The sequence below is a fragment of the Meleagris gallopavo genome, chromosome 2 (genome assembly GCF_000146605.3).
Source record: "Meleagris gallopavo isolate NT-WF06-2002-E0010 breed Aviagen turkey brand Nicholas breeding stock chromosome 2, Turkey_5.1, whole genome shotgun sequence".
Classification (NCBI taxonomy): domain Eukaryota; kingdom Metazoa; phylum Chordata; class Aves; order Galliformes; family Phasianidae; genus Meleagris; species Meleagris gallopavo.
This window is the reverse complement of record NC_015012.2, coordinates 18,126,349-18,142,753: the sequence shown is the minus strand read 5'-3', so window position 1 is coordinate 18,142,753 and position 16,405 is coordinate 18,126,349. Positions and strand designations below refer to the sequence as shown.

Sequence of the window (16,405 nt, the reverse complement as noted above, 5' to 3'; positions counted from 1 at the left end):
TTTTTCTTTTAAATACATCACCAGTGGTCTGTATTTCATGTGACTATTAGCAGAGGGATCTGAGTGCTGAATGAAGACAGTGATAAAACTGTGCATCAAAAGGAGGAGTTAATGAAATATATTCATTTATCAGTGTGCTTGTCTGCTACTCTGCACTTATTGGAAGTAGCTAGTAGTCTTGTTTTATCCTTTTATGTCTTGTAACCTAATGTTTGATGGACAGTGACTTACAGGTTAACAAACAAAACGCCCGTTCTTTTATTTGAATTGATATACTTGTAACATTTGGGAGACAACTTTGCATGATTTTTAGATCTGAATTTGAACTTTGTGTGCCAGTGTTTGCTTCCTCTCTGCTTCTGTTGACTTAAGATCACTTCAAGCTACTTAACACAAATATGTACAGGATTAAGGTATAGAATGTGTAATCCATGCTTCAGTAAGATGGAAAAAGATGGAGGCACTGATGTCTACTTTCATTCTACTTTCCTTGTTAGTACGTAACCCACATTAGCAGATGCAAATCTATCTTCAGTTTGTGAAAACATGATTGATTGGAGTTATTTTGGAATTCTGCAATGAAATCAACAGCAAGGATTACCTCTGTATTAGAGTATATGCTTAAAAGAGTAAGAGGATGGCAGTTAGAGGTACTAGAGCACAAATTGTTCATCTGAGAGATTCAGATGGTAGGTGTATAGAATATTCCTGGACCACGGTTTCATACGCTATCTTCTTCAAGCAGTATGTGCACGAGGTAAGCATCAATACATACCCTTGAAAAAGACAACCTGTCAAGTACTAAGAAAAAATATCTAGAATGATGTGAGGAAGCACTTTAAAGATTCTTTTCCTGACAGTTCTTGCAGTTTCTTAAATGCTATTAGCCATGTTTCCCTACCATCCAATCTCTTTGCTACAGAGTTGGTTTGACTTGTAGGAAGCTGTTTCAAATGGATATACATTCGAAAGTTGGATATATCTGGAAGGACGTTTCTTGGTTCCTGTTTTCTGATATGGTTTTGAATCTATTTTTTTTTATGCTCCAGAGGCTTAACAAGCACAGCAAAAACACACCCTTTAAAAAAAAATAAAAACCAGAACAAACAAGCTTTGGATTGTAGGCTGGGCTGTGTATTTTTATTCAGAATCTCCAAAGCTTGTGTTTTAGGGACATGGAGTTGTTTTTACTATTCAAAAAGAGTAAGAGAAGTGAGGTACAGAAAAATGCATTGGGAATAATGTTGTACAAGTTTAGTTTGAACTTAGGAAAGCAAAAAATGCAAACTTAGTAACTATTCAATTTGACACTATCCTTAACTGACCATACTTAGCTTAATAGATGAAGATTTCACTCCAGTCTCTCTTTCTTTGCTTTTGTGTATTTTGGTCCAATCTCTTGTGTCCATGTAATGTAGGAATTTTTTTCTTTTGTGGTTTAATTGCATGAAAAAATTTTATGCTGTGTTCTTGGAGCTGTTCAGATGGTTCCATGCCAAGCATATTTGTTTACCGTGGTAATGTCTGAGTTGTAGTGTGCCAGCTAATAAAGAGATTTATATAAAGAACAAGGTGAATGAGTAAAACAGATGTGCCAGTTGGGTGAACCATTAAAAGAACCTTACTTCCCAACTTCTACATAAAGTTATTCTCAATGTATTTCTGAGAAATCAAGATTGGTTGCATGGATGCTTTTGAGACAGCTGAAAGAATCTCATCTGTTTCTTTGGGGGTTCTTTACCCTGGGAATATGGCACATTAGTCTTTCATCTGTTTCACTGAAGAACTTGCAAAGTCGTGAGTTTTGACTTCTGATCAAGCATTATAATTGCATCATGGGTTTAGTACTGACTCTAAGTTTTCAGTCTTTCAGTTAAGCAGAAGTGTGTTTTAATTTTTTGTAATACATATTTTCCATGAAATACAACACATCTTCATTACATGGAAGTCCTTGATCGACTTCCTGTAATAATACTATAACCTTACACATCTTTTCTCACATATGCATGTTACTCTGGTTTTACTAGAAAATAATGCATTCTATCTCTGACTGCTAAGGATGTTTACCATGACTGGTGTAAAAGTGAGAAGTTAAAGCATCGAATTAAATTCTGTTTAGGTGCTTCGTCTGTACAGCACTTTGTCCAAGAGACTTCCGGAGAATCCATTGATCTCACTGATATTGGTGTTTCTGACTGAAGTAGATATCCTTATAAACTGATAAGCAAATTAACAATTTTGTAATCTTGTTTCTTGGCATCAAATAATTCATTTGGGAAGGGTCCTGGATACAGCCCTAATGCTAGGGAATTAAAAGAACATTTTTTCATTTATCTTTAGCTTGTTGGGTGTACGAAATATTTCTACTGTATTTTCTTAAATGTAGTGGTTACGCATTTTTAAAGGCCAAGTAAGGGCTAATTTAAATATATACATATGTTAGTCCTGGTTGTTAAGTACATGGTTAGTTTTGAATTAAGCAAATGAAGGAAAGCCTGAACACATTCGACTGAAGTTGACCATCTTGAGTATTGGTGGATTGTTTTGTTTTTTTTACAGACAGAAGCTTTGCTCAAGTAGGTGAAACGAGCAGTCTGTGTGTACCTGCCTGCTCTTTATTGTCTTTCCTTATATTTGGCTTATCAGCTTTTAAGTCATGGATCTTACGCACTTCATGTTTGTAGCACCTGGTGGAAGAAAATCTGTCCTCTCATATTTTTCTTGTATAACTGAGTAATGCAAGTAGTATTCAGCTTTTTGCGTACTTCAGCTAGTGGCAGTATTTGTGGTTTAGAGGTAGATGTTGTCATATGAAATGTATGAAACCTCTCTGGTATTAATAAAGGCAGAATTTGTTGTTTCATTAAGAGTAATTGAAGTAGTGCCTTTCTCATTTTAGGCTGGTTGTGTTTTTGTTTAATCTTAGTACTGAAAACATCAAGAGCACAGAAGTCAGCATTAGCTTTTCAGTGGGTTCTCATCCAGACAGATTTATCAAAAGCTGTCTGTTTGTAGGCAGTGATTGTAATCTGAGCTGAGCTCACCTAAGCTTAAGTAAAAATGAAGTATGTGCCCCCAGTTAGACATTGCAATTAAGGATTTTAGGGGGCTTGGTTTTGAGCTGCAGCATCGATCTCAAAGCAAGATTTTTGGTATTAAATTGTGAAACCATTGCAAGCCAGATCACCTTTCTTGGGATTTCAGAACTCTATTTATCTTCTTTATTTAAAAACAAAGAAAAGGCTGCTTTCAATTGGAGCTTTCATGATTGTGAGGTTTAGGCAGTACTTAAAAATAATAATCTGATAACACAGTATTAGGATGGAGGAAAAAAAAAAATGCTATGCCTTTAATTTGTCTGTGCACCAACCAGTAAGCACATGGCACTTCTTTCAATTACTTCTGAGTAACCTACCTTAATAAGGTGAAGATGGCTGTGTTTATTTAAGAAGAAAAAATTAATGGAATAAATGTCTTAGAAGTACTTGAAGGCTCATGATATGCATCGCCTGTTAATTTCAACAAAAATAAGGCAACTGAATCATATAACACTAGTTCCTTCAAAGACACCTTGTTGAGCAGTTAGTTAAGTTTGTTCTATTCCCTGTGGGATTTCAATCCTAGCTTTGGGATTAAAAACCTCTTGACAGAGTTAGGATTAATGTTTAGCTGAACTGATCAACCTTGAAATTAAAAGTTTTAGTCAGTTCATTTTATACAGCAGCCAAATGCCTTCTTCATTCTTGAAGAACAATCAATGCAAGAAAATGCAAAGTGATTGGGGGTGAAGTGAATTAGAGCTGAAAGACATTTCTTCTTTCCTTTGCTGGACAAATAACAAATTACTTTTATTTACCAATTATATTGACAGCTTTTGATCTTATGCTTAATTAATCATTTACTTCCTTTCTTTCCACCGTTATAGGCCTTACACACCTATGAAGGGAGCCACTTCCACTGTGTGGTTTGACAGATATAAAATTTCTAATGACTGTCCAGAACACATTGAGAGTATTGACTCTATGTGCCAAGAACTTACAGATTTGATCAATGATGAGATGAAAAATGGCATCACAAAGGACAGGATACTAATAGGTAAGACTTAATTTTTTATGTGTTTATTTTAATGCTTCTAATTGTTGAGATCATATATATCGTTTACTGGGAAATTAATTCACTCTAAAAGCCAATGAGCCTATCTTGCTGTGGCCAGATAACTCCTTCAGCAGCCAATCCTCAAGAACATTCAGTCATTATTTAAACCTATATCACATGGTGAATGTGGCTAACTGCAAGCAGTGTCGTCAGAAATGTAATATATAACTATTTTAATTTGAAATGATCATTTGTAATCGTAATTTAAAGCATAGTGAGCAGTGCTTTACTGGAAGCAATGGAAAATACAGCCTTCTGCTTCTAGCCATTTCAGTGGGTGAAAAGATGTACTTTTGGCATGCTTTGCCAAAGGGGCTTGTATTTTGGAGAGTGCAAAGGTAGCATATAAATTGTCATGGACTTTTCCATGTTGCTTTAAACATTCTGATTTAAGTTAATGCACAGGGAAACAAATAGCATGTTATACATTGCTAAAGGTTTACACTTGACAACAAATTATGTGCTAATTGTCATATTTCATTCATATGTCTATCTCCTTGTTCCTGTTCATTTCCACAGATTTCCAGTTGCTTTCACAGTAGTTCTGTGAAATAGGGAATGGGATATCAAGGCACAGAAGTTGAGGCCAAAGGAGTACCCTACATGAGAGAGGGAGTGAGAATTCAAGAGTCCTTGGCTCCTTGTCCCATCCCTAGACCACAGACTATTTCAGGTTGGGGAAAAAACTCCTAATGTGGGAACTTTAAAATTTATGGCCAAGTGAATCATGCCATCAAGCTCCTGCGTGGTGAAGCCACTACCCTTCAGCCTACATGTTTTCTTGGTCCAGCCCAATGTTACTCTTTGAAGGCCTCTGTTTACTTTCCCTTTCTGGCTTATTGCCCTGGCTGCGGAATGCATTGTTTTGGATGGTTTTCAGCACAGTCTTTGATCTCTCTTTCCTGTGTTATACCTGCTGGCTTGGAAACAGCTGAAGAAGTGCAGGTGCTTTTTCATAGAGTGAGCTGGGAGATGTTCTGTTTACAGATCCAGTTTGCTACTAGGTTTTTCTCCTTTCTCTGTAGCCCTCAAAGTCAGTAGTAGACTGCAGTATAAGGTTATTTTTCTTTCAACAAGTTTTAAACAGAGTAAAGTAGATGTGTACCAATTCCTTCAGCATGTATTTGGAAGTCTCTGTCTCTGTGAACTTGCATTCCTCATCTGTAAAATAAAAAAAAAAGTGCAGCTGCACGTTTTCCTCACTTTGAAGAACTTTGGCTTCAGGCTTCTAGAGAAAGGTGCTATTTGTTTGTAACAGATGCTTGATTCTAGTGAATCTAATTTTCATGTAACAAACAAAATAAGGCAGCCCTGAATCAGTTCCAGCCAGAGTACAGAGGCGAGGAGCCTGCGTAATATATAAGAAAAATTAACTAGTGGAAAAAAATTGTCACATATGGCTGTGCAAGCTTTTGTGTTCTTCCACAAGAACTTTGTGCCTTCTCTCTGTGCTGGTTTTAATGGTTAATGAGAATGGGATGCAATGAGAGATCTTGTGAGGATTCTATGAATAAGAGTTGATTCTAATTCTGTAATGGAACATGCTTGGTAGTTTTAGATAGGCACTCTTGAAATAGTTTAACATATTCTGGCATTGTTTCTTGCAGAAAAGCAGAACTCCTGCAAAGGCACTTGGTAGCTTTATAACATTTTTCATCAAAAGAATGTGACACCACTGGTAAATTATGAGGCTATACTCAATCCATCTGCACAGATCTATAAGGCCTGTAATAGGAAGATCTTAAATATATGTGAGAGGGACTGGAGGATTGACAACAGTCTAAAGAGCAGCAGGGGTTTTTTTCAGGTACATCACAGAAGCCGAGAACAGTTACATGAGCTGGGAGGAGAGTTACAGAGAATGAGATACTTATTAAAGGTTTATGGAAAACTGGGTTTTGGGACTTTATATTTTGCAATAAGTGGGTGTTTTAATGAGTGGAAAGAAAACAAAATAACTATGAGGAGGATAGCAAGATTGAAGGTTATGGTTTTATATAGAATGGTGGACTAGAAATTACAGGCTGAGGATGAGTGTCAGATATTGTTAGAGGATGGCAAGCTAGGTGTTAGGCAAGTAGGAAGGGGGAAGCAGGGTAGCTACTCTAACGGTGGAAATGAGCAGCCCATCATCAGGTGTTCTAGGGGATGATTCTCCTTCTAGAGCAATCAAACTTTCCACCAGGCTGAAGACTGTGGGTACAATAAGATTGTATGTTCTGAGAGAAATGTCATCCTATGCTGTTACTTTGGGTAGCATGGTTAGGTCTGAAATCCGAAAGCAGTTGCCAGTGGATCTGAACCCTGAAACTAAGGATGAAGTCAGAGTATGCTATATCAATAAAAACATTACAGCAATGTTTTTTAAACAGCTGCACTGTGTATCTACTTGTAAAGAAAATAATTAAATTGCTTAATTAATTAATTGTTATTAAAATCAACCAGCATGCAGTGGTACAGAGCTCATCTGCCCGTTCTTTTCCTGATAGTTTGCATTGCTTTTGTGTCAGTGCAGAAGTCTTTTAAAAGAAGTAAACTTATTCATTGAGGATTTTATTCCTCTGAATTTGTAAGGAGAAAGAAGGAAGAATCTGAAATATTCATTATTCTAAATAATTATATCATCCCTTGAATTTGATAATGGAAGACTGTCTAGCTATACAGTCCTTTTGAGTTACTCTTCTAGTTTTCCTGGCTGAAGCACTTCTTGCAAATAACCTCAAAAGTTATTTGACTTTGGAGATAAGAGTGTGATAAGAATTAGTCAAATTCTGACTCTTAATTAGTACCCCTTCTTAAAAGCTGGTTGTGATCATTCTGTATATATCTCTGAATTCATCATTAAATTAATTAAGCAAATAGCATTCTAAAATGTGGGACAACCATTTCATTTTCAACTTAAAACAGAATTAATTTTCAGGCGATGATGGGTCTTTTTTTATGTGTGTGTTTTTTAACTTCCAAAGCAACACACATCACTTCCAGAGTGATGGTGCACTGTAAAATGACTTATGTGGAAAATGCCAAATATTTAAGCAGTCTTACTCATGAATATTCTGATGCTTGATAGAAATAGACACTTTTCCTTATGCTCCAAATGACTAGGGTTCACTTTAGTCAACTGTTTAATCAACAGAGAAAGCCCATCTTTTTATTCTCTATTGTTCTTGATGTAGTACTTCTTTCCTACTATACAGGTCACTTTTTGTATAGTACAGAAATGCTGATCCAAGCACATTGGGGCTCTGCCACCTGTAGTCACTTGTGTAAGCAGCCAGTGAAAATAAACTTTCAATAACAGTCCTGTAGATTTGACTGTGTGCCAAAACACACACACATGATTCCTGACCCCTTGTACTGTAACAATAACAAGACACACAACCACTTTTGTTTATTGCTAGACTTCTTACACAGCTACTGAGCCATGGTGGAAGTAACATGAAAGTTCTGTGCCTCTTGTAAATATTAGCATTTCCATTTCTCTGTGTGTGAGAATAGGATGGGGAGGAAAAACCTTTGCTTTGACATCCCAGAGAGAAGATTCTGTAAATATGAGAAGATAAAAAATCAACAATAATTCATTAAAACACAGCGTGAACTACTTTGAGACGTGCCACAGAGTGCACGATGACACGCACTTACTTCACATCTGTGTCTGTGGGGTCGTAGAAGAGAAAGGCTTAACAAGGTCAAGTTCTCTAATCCATCTTCATATGTCAGTGCAGATTCAGTGCTACTTAAGCAAATCCTTACCATTGCTTTTCTGTCTTTTTTTTTTTTTTAACTAAAAGATCTCGAATTACAACTTTCCCACACCAACCTAGAATTGCTCTCCTGGTTTTTCTGTTTTAAACCTTTCCCTAGTGTAAGCTTTTCCTAGTAGACTGTGTTAATGCCATCTCATTTATAATTCTTCTTAAGGTCCTCTGTTTTACAGAAGATAAGTATTTTTACTGCAAGCAGCCCAGTACATATTTGCTAGAGGTTTGGTATTTGAGTCATAGATGGTACTTTCTGCGGTGAAAGAAAATAAATGTTCCATTTTTTTAAGGAGAGAGTTGAAAGGAGAGAAAGATTAGCATTCCAGATGAGTTCACAAGTATACACCAGGTTGCATGGAAGAAGCAAAGGCATGAGGTAATAAAAATGTATAGATGGGAGTAGCAAGCAAAGCTGAGAGGTAAATGGCAGGAATTGGAAAGCAAGTTTTCTAAATTCATTTTTCTTGATGCATGTTTAATGATCTTTTTTCCCTAGTGCTCTTCCAGCTAATTTTCTTTCCTTCTTTCATTCTGATTTGGCCTCAAAGGTGCTCCTCTTCTGCTCCTCATGTAAAGCAAATTAAAGCTTTTCTTGGTTGGAGAAAAGATGATTTTGGAGTATTTTCTGTCATCATGCATCTTTCCCATTACTGCTGGTTGTAGCCAGGAGGAGGGAGAAAAGGTACGTGTCTCTAAGCAAGGCACCATAACACATGGGTTATGAGGTCTGCAGATGTTTCAGAAATCAACCTCAGTATTACAAGACTGAGCTGAGTGTAAAAAAATACTGCTAAGTGTGGCAGGAGGGCTATGTTGTCAACATCAGAATCAACCATGATCACATTTGAGGTGTGGCCAGATCCTTAACTTTGGTAGAGTAGCATCTGTATGAAAACTCATTTGAGACTTCATGGCTTTTAGTTTTCTAGTTCTGAAAGTTGACTGCTTATGTTCTCTTCTACCACCTACTTCAATTGAAAATACACAACAAGCTTATTGTTTAACTAAGGTGATGCTTCAGAAACTGTTGTATACTTTTTACAAGAAAACAGTAAAACTTGTGTCACTTAAATGCACATTCAAATATGCTGGTATTTTTATAGTGGGAAAGTTGAATAACAAATTTATACCAGAGTAGAGGAAGTGGCTGAGCCAGTCAAGGGAATTTGTCTTTGTTCTTGTAAAGACAGTGAGTAACAAACAGAATAGAAATGCTGTTAGGGGTTAAGCATTCATTTCAGTTCTGCTAGTTTGTAAGTTTAATGGTTAGTGAAGTTCCAAAAATAAGAGGAGAAAAAGGCTGATATGAGGAAATCCACTTGAGACAAAGTACATGTTAAAGCACTTACACAGGAGCAGTGTTCTGGGACTTTTGTGGAGAAGGGAATTTGCTGTTTCACTGGTATATTTGTACTCTTCTCTGATATTCATATAAGAGCACTGTTAAATGCATATAATACTTGCATTCATGTATGGAAAAAGGAAGGTCAGAACAGAAAGTCAGCTTCTTTGCAGTTGATGTGTAGAACAAGGATTTGCTGTTACCATTAATAGAAGGTAAATCACAGAAAGTCCTTAGGGAGAGCAGAAAGTAAACTGAAATGTAGCTTTAGGAAAATTTGTGATAATAAACTGATTAAAGCAACTGTAAGTTGAAATTTCAAAAAGGAGAAATGGAGAATGAAAAATGCTATGAAAACAAAAAGAAAACTAGGCAAGAACGTGTAATATATTGTGATGATAACAGAATGGGCAAAGGCAATTGCCAGCTGCTGGTGTAGCCCAACAGAACAGGAGGGTAATTGTCTCTGGTTGCACAGTGCTGGTACAGATGCTGTGACATTCATCTCTTGCCACTTTGTTACCAAAGCTGCATTGACAAATCTGAAGAAATACAGGGTAGATGAAAAATAAACATTTCTTCTTTTGTTTCTCTAATAGTTAAAATAAGCACTTCAAAACCCATTCTTACATCCAAGTCTGTATCCTTATGTTAAAAGTCTGCGCTTAGCCACTTTTCCTCTTGATGTTGTATTATAATGAACTAGTTTCTAATTCTGCAACAGTGACTCACGAGAGAGGAGTTCATGCTTTGTCTCTGCAAATAGCCAATCTGCACCCTGTGTGCATGTCAGAATTGATGTAATAAATGTGATTAATTATTAAAATTCCTTCCTGCCACTGTGATTTTTACTGGGGGAAAAAACAGCTTTAATCACTTTTTAAGAATCATATGGGAAAGACTTAAAAATGACCTGGTTCACTGTTTTGTAAATCACCATAATCAGTATGTGTAACAAAATGATTAAGGCTTCCTTCTCCGAGTAGTAGGGGAGGAAAAGAGGAGAGGTGCTGTGCTGGACCTTGGTCTTGCTGAAGTGTGACTTGTGAGGAATGTGAAACTCAAGGACAGCTTCAGTGGCCATGAATTAGTGAAGTTCAAGATACTTTGGGCAATGAGGAGGCTCACAACAAGCTTGTAATTCTGGACTTGGGAGCATAATTTGGCTTTTTCAGGTCGAGTCCCCCATGATAAAGCCCTGGAGAGAGGAGGGGTGCAAGAAATCTGGTTTACTATTCAAGGCTCACCTCCTCCAAACTCTGGAGTGTTGAATCCTAAGAAAGAGGAAGTCAGAAAGTCCAGGTATGGGTAAACAAGGAGGTCTTGGACAATCACAAACTCAAGAGGTTGGAACCAGATGGACTTCAAGGTGCTTTCCAACCCAAACTAGTCTGTAATTCCATATGATTCTACGGGTTTACAAGAAAGTTTGGGAGAGACTCTATCGGAGTCTCTTTAGATAATACAAGGAATAATGACTTTAAACTAAAAGAGTAGATTTAGATTAGGTATTAGTAAAATACTATTTATTGTAAAGGTGGTGGGCACTGGACCAGGTTGCCCAGAGAAGCTGTGGATGTCCCATCCCTGGATGTGTTCAACGCCAGGTTGGATGGGGCCATGTTGGAACTAGATGGTAAAAGTTTCTTTCAGTTAAAACCATTTTTATGATTTTACTGTCAGATTTATGAATCAAGAAGGAATCAACAATATTGAAACTGTTTAAGTTTTTATTCCCTTAGGAAAATGTGAAGAGCTTCCTGAACTCAGAAATGAATCATTGCAGGTACTAAGTGCAGCACAGGGGAGAAGACAGTTATTGTTCTCTCCTATACACAGGATGCTTGAGAGGGAGGGAGAAAAATAAACCTTTGTGCTAGATAATGTTTTTTCACTTTCTTGTATACAAACTCAAATGTTGTTTTACTTAATACAAAGAAATGAATAAAAATGAAGTGTGATAATAGATAAATATTTGGTTTCCTGAACATAATAGTGAAGCACCATCACAAACCACATTATTATTTCAAACTGATAGAAATAATGAGAAAATTAATAGAAATCAACATCCATAGCACAAGTGAGCTCAAGGCTTTATACAAACACCTTTACCTTTAAAATGTTCTTAAGGCTACTTGTAAGCTCTAAAATGGTTTTATTGCTGAAAAGTGGCAGTAGTGATAGAAGTTTGGATTTTTCAAGCATGGATAAATTATGTACAAGCAAATCATTCTCTCTTCACATATGGTTCTATCACCATATGGTTGGGATTTTCTTAGTATTGCTACATGTTATTCCAGACAAGAATGTTTTGTTATTAATAAAGTAGATCTGGGGAGTTTCCTTCTGATTCACATTCTTTAATTTGGAAGTTTGAAGTCCCCTCGATTTCAACAGATCTTTTGTGATTAGCAAAAAATCTTTCTTAATTAACAAAGCAAATTACAAGCAGCTTTATTTTCACTGCAGGGGTAGGTCTTACCTAGAAAGCAGACTACACAGAAGCAGATTTGAGATCATAAATGCATGTTTGAGTGAAGTTTCTTTGCTAGAGGAATCTGCTCTACTGAGTTGAGCCTGTTTTATATGTGCTTATGCTTACTTAGCCTGTGCATAAACCTCTTTTGTACAGCAGGCAACATAATACTGAGAAATAATGCTACTGGATCGCTTAAATTTTTAATTATTGATTACACATCTCTTTAAAAATAGATATGAAGTGGAAAAATACAGAATGAACACAGATTTTCTGTAAAAACATGTTAGTAAGATCTGAACTTTGTGCACAGCCTTTGTTCTAGCATATGCATTTGTCTCAAGAGAAGGTCTTGCCTATCTAAGGTCAAAATGCCGCACTGTGATTTTTGATCTTGATTAATTCATAACAATCTTCTTAACAGTGCTGTAGAATCTAGGTATTGGTTATATTGAGATGATAAGTGTACATAAGCATCTTGTACTTCTCTGTGTTGCTTGTGTTCTGTCACTTCATACATTATTCCTTGTAATACCTTGTAATATTTTTCCTTAATCTGAAACCTGAATTCCTGTAGTAGTTACTGACTGAACGTACTTTTTTTTTGGCGTTATGTCAAATTTACATTTACAGCGTCATGCTTCTTGTAGTTGAGATTTGCCTCCAACTGCACATGCTTATTTAAATTGTTTCAAAGTACTTAGTACGTGGTGTGTGTTCACCGATTATTATGGTGTTAAGTGATAAAATTCAGGTTTTCTCCTGGAAAACCAATTTCAAAGAGCTAGTTGTCCTTTGTATTACATTTTTCTTATAGTAGTATGAGCCACATGAAAGAACCATTACCTAATATTCTTCTAAACAGAAGGTGACTGCATTGTCAAAGACTGCTGGTGAGTAATTGCTGATAGAGTTGCCAGACTGTGACTAACTCAGTACAAAATTTTAGATTAAATCATTTACAAACTAGTAATGAGTTTTCAATGCAAACTTTTTGTATTCAAAAACATTCAAAGTAGGCTTTATTTTCTATGTGGACAAAGCATATCTGCACTTTTTTGTGAACTATTATAATATAAAAGTGCTTCTTGCAGAGGATTGATGTAATAGTGTCATTCAGACTGATCAAAAGAAAAGGGAGGAGATGATGAGATTTCACAGAAGAGAATACAAAAGAACACAGCTCCATACATGATGCTGTTTATGTGATAGCTGTGTAACTTGCTGTATTTGTAGGTACATCCACAGGCTTTATTTTTCTCTCTGTGAATGTGGAGAGGGTTGTGAATGTGGGTAGTGGGGTTGAAATCTGGGGGGTTATTTTATGAGTCTTTTGCAACATGATTTTTTTCATTGTTGAATTCTCATACGTATGAAAGAACATGTCTGGTGGGAAGTGATGATGCAGGTGAAAGGCTTGCAGTGATGTTTTCAATATTTTTGTGAGGAAAAGTTTCTTCAGAACTTCAGATGATGTGAACTGTGTGAAGTTTGTGTTTTGGATTTACTTACTCATGCATCCTTCAACTACTTGTGTATATGAATTGCCAGAGAGTACTTAGGTGTATTATTTTTAACATTACCCTTGAAATCAACCTTCAATTTAAACAGCATATGCTGTCTTTATTTACCAGAGATAAGTACCAGGGTATTATCAGCTCCCCTGCATATTGTTACAGGATTCCAGCTGTATCTGCTAGTTTGAAGATACAACTCTCCTGATTCAGTTGAGGGTCATGTTTGCAAAGGAAGGCCAGAGTCTAGTCTTCCAGACTGTGTGTTCTTCTTTCTCCCTGATATTCATGTTATATTGAGATACTTCAGTTACAATTTTGGTCATATTTACCTCAAGACTATGAGATGATGACAAGATGACAGTAACTAGAAAGAAGAAAGAGGAATTCAATAGGAATTTTGATCAAAAATTGATCAGAAATTGAAAATACTGTTGTATGAGAGAAGCTGAACACACTGATTGGATTAGTCTAGCATTTGTAGAAAAAATTCTACACAAGTCAAGCCAAATCTTCCAGTTACAATACATGATGTTCTGTGAGCTAGAAGGGTCTTAGACCTTGTGGGACCTACGATTATACTTACTAGTGTATGCTTCCCTGTTCAAGGCTGTCTCTCTATGACCAAATAATAATTATAGAGTGTAGCATTTTCTGCCTCTGAGTTTGTGTATTAATTAACATTTGGATACAGAATTTTGCTGCTAATTAACACTAGTTAACAGCTTGGCACAAACTAATGATCTCATTAGTACACGTGTACTTGCGCTGCTCTGAGCATGGCTGCTGCCACAACCTTTCTGCCAGTTATCTGTGTGCTAGAGATGTTTTAGCCAGCCAGTCATTCTTCATGCTAGTCATTATCTGGATGCAATCAGTATAGTACCTTACGTACTGCATTCCTTGTGAAGTAATGCAGTGGTCTGGATTTCTATCCTAATGACTATTTGTCATGTAAAAATCATCCCTGAGAAATTCTTGCATAAGAAATTAGTGCAGTTTAAGTTACATGCTTAACAGAAGGCTGTTAGATCAGAGATCTTGTTAGAACTCAGTTGCCCCTGTTCATTGGTAGGGTGTTGAATCTTTGAGGTCCCTTACAACAGAAATGATTCTATTAACTGAGGTGGGCTACCTCACAGCTTTTTCCTATTTGTTGTCTATTTTAAGAGTAACAATAACAACAAAAAACCTCAAACTCTGAGTAGCTTAATGTGAGTGTTTATTGGTTATATACAACAGCAAAACAGCTCTTTTATGCTTAAATTGTATTAACCTTAAAAACAGGAAAATTTTGTTCATGGGATTTCGCTTTATTTATATACAAATAATATATACATAGTATTCAAGTACCTGAAAGAGGGCATTCGCAAACAGCTTCTAAAGTCACAGTGTTTTGGTTTGTTTTTTCTTTCCTAGTGATGAACCTTTAGTGGTTCTTTAGCTGTCCAACTTCTGAATTGAATCTACTTTTGATTTAAGATGTTTAAGTAACAAGATAACAATATAGTTTTCTGTTGCATTGTGCATAAAAGGTCTGAAGATAAAAACAGTCAAACTGGATTACAAATGTATAGTAAAATACTGAATTTGTTTATTTTGTTCCATCATAGGAGGTTTTTCTATGGGAGGTGGAATGGCAATGCATTTAGCATATAGGTTTCATCAAGATCTGGCAGGAGTCTTTGCACTGTCTAGTTTTCTCAATAAAGATTCTGCTGTATATGAGGTGAGTGTGGAAAGTTTTTACAATAACATTTCTTGGCTTAAAGAAAAGCGTGATAATTAAAATCAAATATAGCGTGTTTCTTCATCTGAGATATTAGACTAACATTCTAAACTTACATTTCCTTTAAACAGGTGAGCAGAGCACTAGAGAAATAAGGCTTTAAAACTGTCCTTATGTAATGTTTTGTTGCTTTTGAACAGACAGTGCAACTACTTTTTTCAGACTAAATCAGTGTAGAAAGAGAATTAACAGACTAAATGCTTTGTAAGTTGTCAATAGTTTTTAGAGTCCATGGAGATGTAACTGCTCTTTGAAAATTTATAGTGAATTACAATACTCATTGGCTCCATCTGCTGCCATGAGTTTATTTCCTTTCTCTTGTTTGGAAAGGGACGCAGTCTTACATTTAAGCCTTATCATTAGTCAAGACTTACCACTGGAACTTGAAATGCAGTTTTTTTCCAGCAATATTTCTTAGAGACAGTACAATATCTGCACTAATAGGCAGATTAGTAAATTGAACTGTTATGTAAACTGTCAGCATGTAATTGTAAATATTCTTTAAAAATGTATGGCGATGTGTTACACAATGTTTCTTCTCCATCTAGGCTGTGAAAAGAAATGAAAGTGTTCTTCCAGAATTATTTCAATGTCATGGAACTGCTGATGACCTAGTTCTGTATTCTTGGGGTGAAGAAACGAACAAGATGTTAAAGTCACTGGGAGTATCAACTTCTCTTCATACTTTTCCAAACCTCAATCATGAGTTAAACAGAAATGAAATAGAAGAACTTAAAACCTGGATTCTAAAGAAGTTGCCTATTGAAGCTGAAAAGTTAAATGAATAAAATATGTAATATTCATATATTTTCTATTGTTTGTGGGTTTATATAAGCACACTTTCAGGTAGATGCTGTTATATTCCATAGAGTTCAATAGTGACATGATGGTGCTGGCTACTAGCACCCACTTTATCATATGGATTTCTTTTTTGTTTTCTTGTACAGTTTTTTAAATACACATCCTTGTCAGTCTATGGGACGTAATGACTGCTAGTATTAAAAACTGTCTTAAAGTATCCAAACAATATTCAGGAAGTAAAGTTGTATATTTCTGAGATACTTATTTCTTTTTTGGTATACTTTTCAACCTCAGAACACAATGCTATGGTTGCATCCACTGGCTTAAAAGTAGAGAGCAGTGGTTAAATAATGGATGTTTACCTTTCCATATACAATTTGGGTTAGTTAACTTAGAGCAACTGTATTGGCTTCATGAGAAATTTCAATATGTGGGAATTAATGTGTCAAAGCAGAGTTGTATGTTACTTCAGAAAAATAACTGATCTTTGTGATACAGTTTTCAAATGAGTCAGAAGTAACAAATGTCTGTCGATACCACAGGCCCTTGGTATTCCTTTGTGTCATT

The 16,405-nt window shown here is 36.0% G+C and overlaps 1 protein-coding gene across 1 annotated transcript in view; it reads left to right on the top strand.

Annotated features, from left to right (window-relative positions):
- Window positions 1-15,844, top strand: part of LYPLAL1 (lysophospholipase like 1) — a 25,950-nt gene extending 10,106 nt beyond the window's left edge. Inside the window, exons 3-5 of the mRNA XM_019612660.1 lie at window positions 3,926-4,095; window positions 14,862-14,977; window positions 15,586-15,844. Of these exons, the coding sequence (XP_019468205.1) occupies window positions 3,926-4,095; window positions 14,862-14,977; window positions 15,586-15,825 (526 nt within the window). The 3' untranslated portion in view covers window positions 15,826-15,844. The remainder of the gene's footprint in view (window positions 1-3,925; window positions 4,096-14,861; window positions 14,978-15,585) is intronic.
- Window positions 15,845-16,405: the final 561 nt, after the last annotated feature.